This window comes from Physella acuta, unplaced genomic scaffold (genome assembly GCF_028476545.2).
Source record: "Physella acuta isolate Inbredline_101_S28 unplaced genomic scaffold, ASM2847654v3 ptg000635l, whole genome shotgun sequence".
NCBI lineage: Eukaryota > Metazoa > Mollusca > Gastropoda > Physidae > Physella > Physella acuta.
In genome coordinates this window covers 290,419-292,588 of record NW_026732154.1, presented here as the reverse complement: position 1 = coordinate 292,588, position 2,170 = coordinate 290,419, and the positions used below count along the sequence as shown (strand labels likewise).

At 38.2% G+C, this 2,170-nt stretch overlaps 1 protein-coding gene across 1 annotated transcript; it reads right to left on the bottom strand.

Annotated features, from left to right (window-relative positions):
• LOC131948276 (melatonin-related receptor-like) lies at nt 1-1,041 on the bottom strand. Its single transcript, XM_059309812.1, has one exon. It carries the CDS (start codon nt 1,039-1,041, stop codon nt 1-3), a length of 1,041 nt encoding a protein of 346 aa, XP_059165795.1.
• Nucleotides 1,042-2,170: the final 1,129 nt, after the last annotated feature.

Below are 2,170 nucleotides of genomic sequence, written 5' to 3'. Positions count from 1 at the left end.
TTAAATTATCTTCTTCCGGGAAAAGATGCTAAAAAACTGTTCTCTGTACTTATGGCTCATCCTGAGGTAGACTAAGATGTTGAGGCTAGAGAGTACGGTCTCAGAGAGGTAGGAGACGCAGTAGCCCATCAGAGCCAGGTAGAAGTACCTCCCCCCATAGCTAATGTCCGGCACGAAGATGACCACCGTCAAGATGGTAGATTGTGGGATGAGGCAGACGACAAACACGATGGAGATGGTAGACAGCATGACGACTGTCTTACTCTCCTTGCTGGAGATGTGTGTCTCTGTCTTGACATGTGACATGGACTGTCTCCATCTGGCTTGTTGTTTTAGCTTGATGGTAATGATGGCTGTGCTCATTAGGATAATGAAGAAGGTTGTGTACGGCGCCATGAGGTCGTTGATGTAGTACGAGATGTTAAACACCATATACGGGTTTTGGCGGTACATGATGTGTAGGATGGATTTATTAAGAGACGGAGAAAAACCCCAGTCTAAGTAGATGGTGTAGTACAGAGGAAACAGATCCAGTGTCGTGATAGCGAAGATTAATATCACAGTGACGATGGCGGTTTTGTTGGTGAAGATGCGTTTAACTTTTAAAGGACAGACCACACACACGCATCTTTCTAGAGAAGCGTAGGCCGTGATGAACCCACACACCCTCATGAAATAGTTGTGGGGGTAGAAGGATATAATCATGATCAGATCTGTGAGGTTAAGGTCAAGGTCGGCTTTGAGAAACCAGGGGTTCATGAGCAGGTAGAAGACCTGGAGCGTCACCAGCGCCCCAGTGTCGCTGACGGCGAGTGCTGTGAGGGTGATGTTGACGGCGAGTGCCGTGAGGGTGATGTTGACGCTGTCGCTGTAGCCCTGCTTGTAGAAGACCAGGATGTTGATGGCGTTGCCTAGGATACCGAACAGCCCGGCGGTGCCACAGATGAAGATCTGGACTGTCAGGACGAGATCCACGATGTGGGGGTCAAGCACGTACAAGGAGGGGGGGCTCTCGGTGGGCAGAGTCGTGTTGGGACTCATGGTCTTTCGGAGCCACTCGATAACCGAGCTACTAATTAATTAGTGTTTATAACTTAATTGCTTTTTGTCCAACTATAGTTTTCGGTTATATATTGAAATTATTATTCTATGTAGATTTTGAACTTCAATTATATATTACTATATATAAATTATGTATAAATATGCACATATATATGTTGATATATATTGGTGTTTTTTAGAAAGCGCAACGAAGATGGGTATGATAAGAATGGTAAACACAGGTTAAAATTTACATGACAAAATTAATATTATAGAGCTTGTATTAGTTGCTTGTACCTACTTTTATACACAGTTTTAACTTGTATTATTTTATTATGTTTTTTATTATATTTTTTATTTTATTAAACCAGTAAGCGAATGTGATAAAAAATATATCTCAGTTTAAAGTTTAGGTAATTTTAAAATGCTTAAATAACCATGAGAGAAAATATTATTTTAGTTTTCATTTTGTAAAAACTCTCAGAAAAATACTCTTTTGTATTTATTTATTTTTATTCTAAAACATCTACAACAAATGTGATTATAACCTCGATTCTCGTGCAAATATGGCACCGATTATTCTGGTAAAAATATCGTCTCATATAGGCTATTGGGTATAGAAATAATTGTTTTTAAAAATAACTGAATAAAAGAGAAAATTTAAATTTAATATAGTGCATTGAATAACTTTAAGCTGCGGATGGTTAAAAAAAGCTTGTGTTTGTTAATGCTTCAACGGCGTTGTAAAGTTGTAGAAGATTCGAAATATTTACTGCATTTGTCTGAGGCAGTTACCTCCCTAACCACTATTGAAATATACATCGATGTTATAAGTCGTTAGGTGTATTGACGTGTAGTCTCTAATCGATTTAATTAAACGACAAGATCACGTGACAACCTACGGTACATAATCGACTACATCACACTTACAATTTTATCCAATTTTCGACTACATCACACTTACAATTTTATCCAATTAGTTAGAAAACCAGTTTAAATTTCCCCTCGCATTTAGCGATATCATTTACATATATTTGTTACAACGAATTTTGTTATTTAGTATTCGATGAAAATTGTGCCTGCTGAGTGGAGTTTCCAGTAAATGTTCATTATTACAATTGACTTGAAC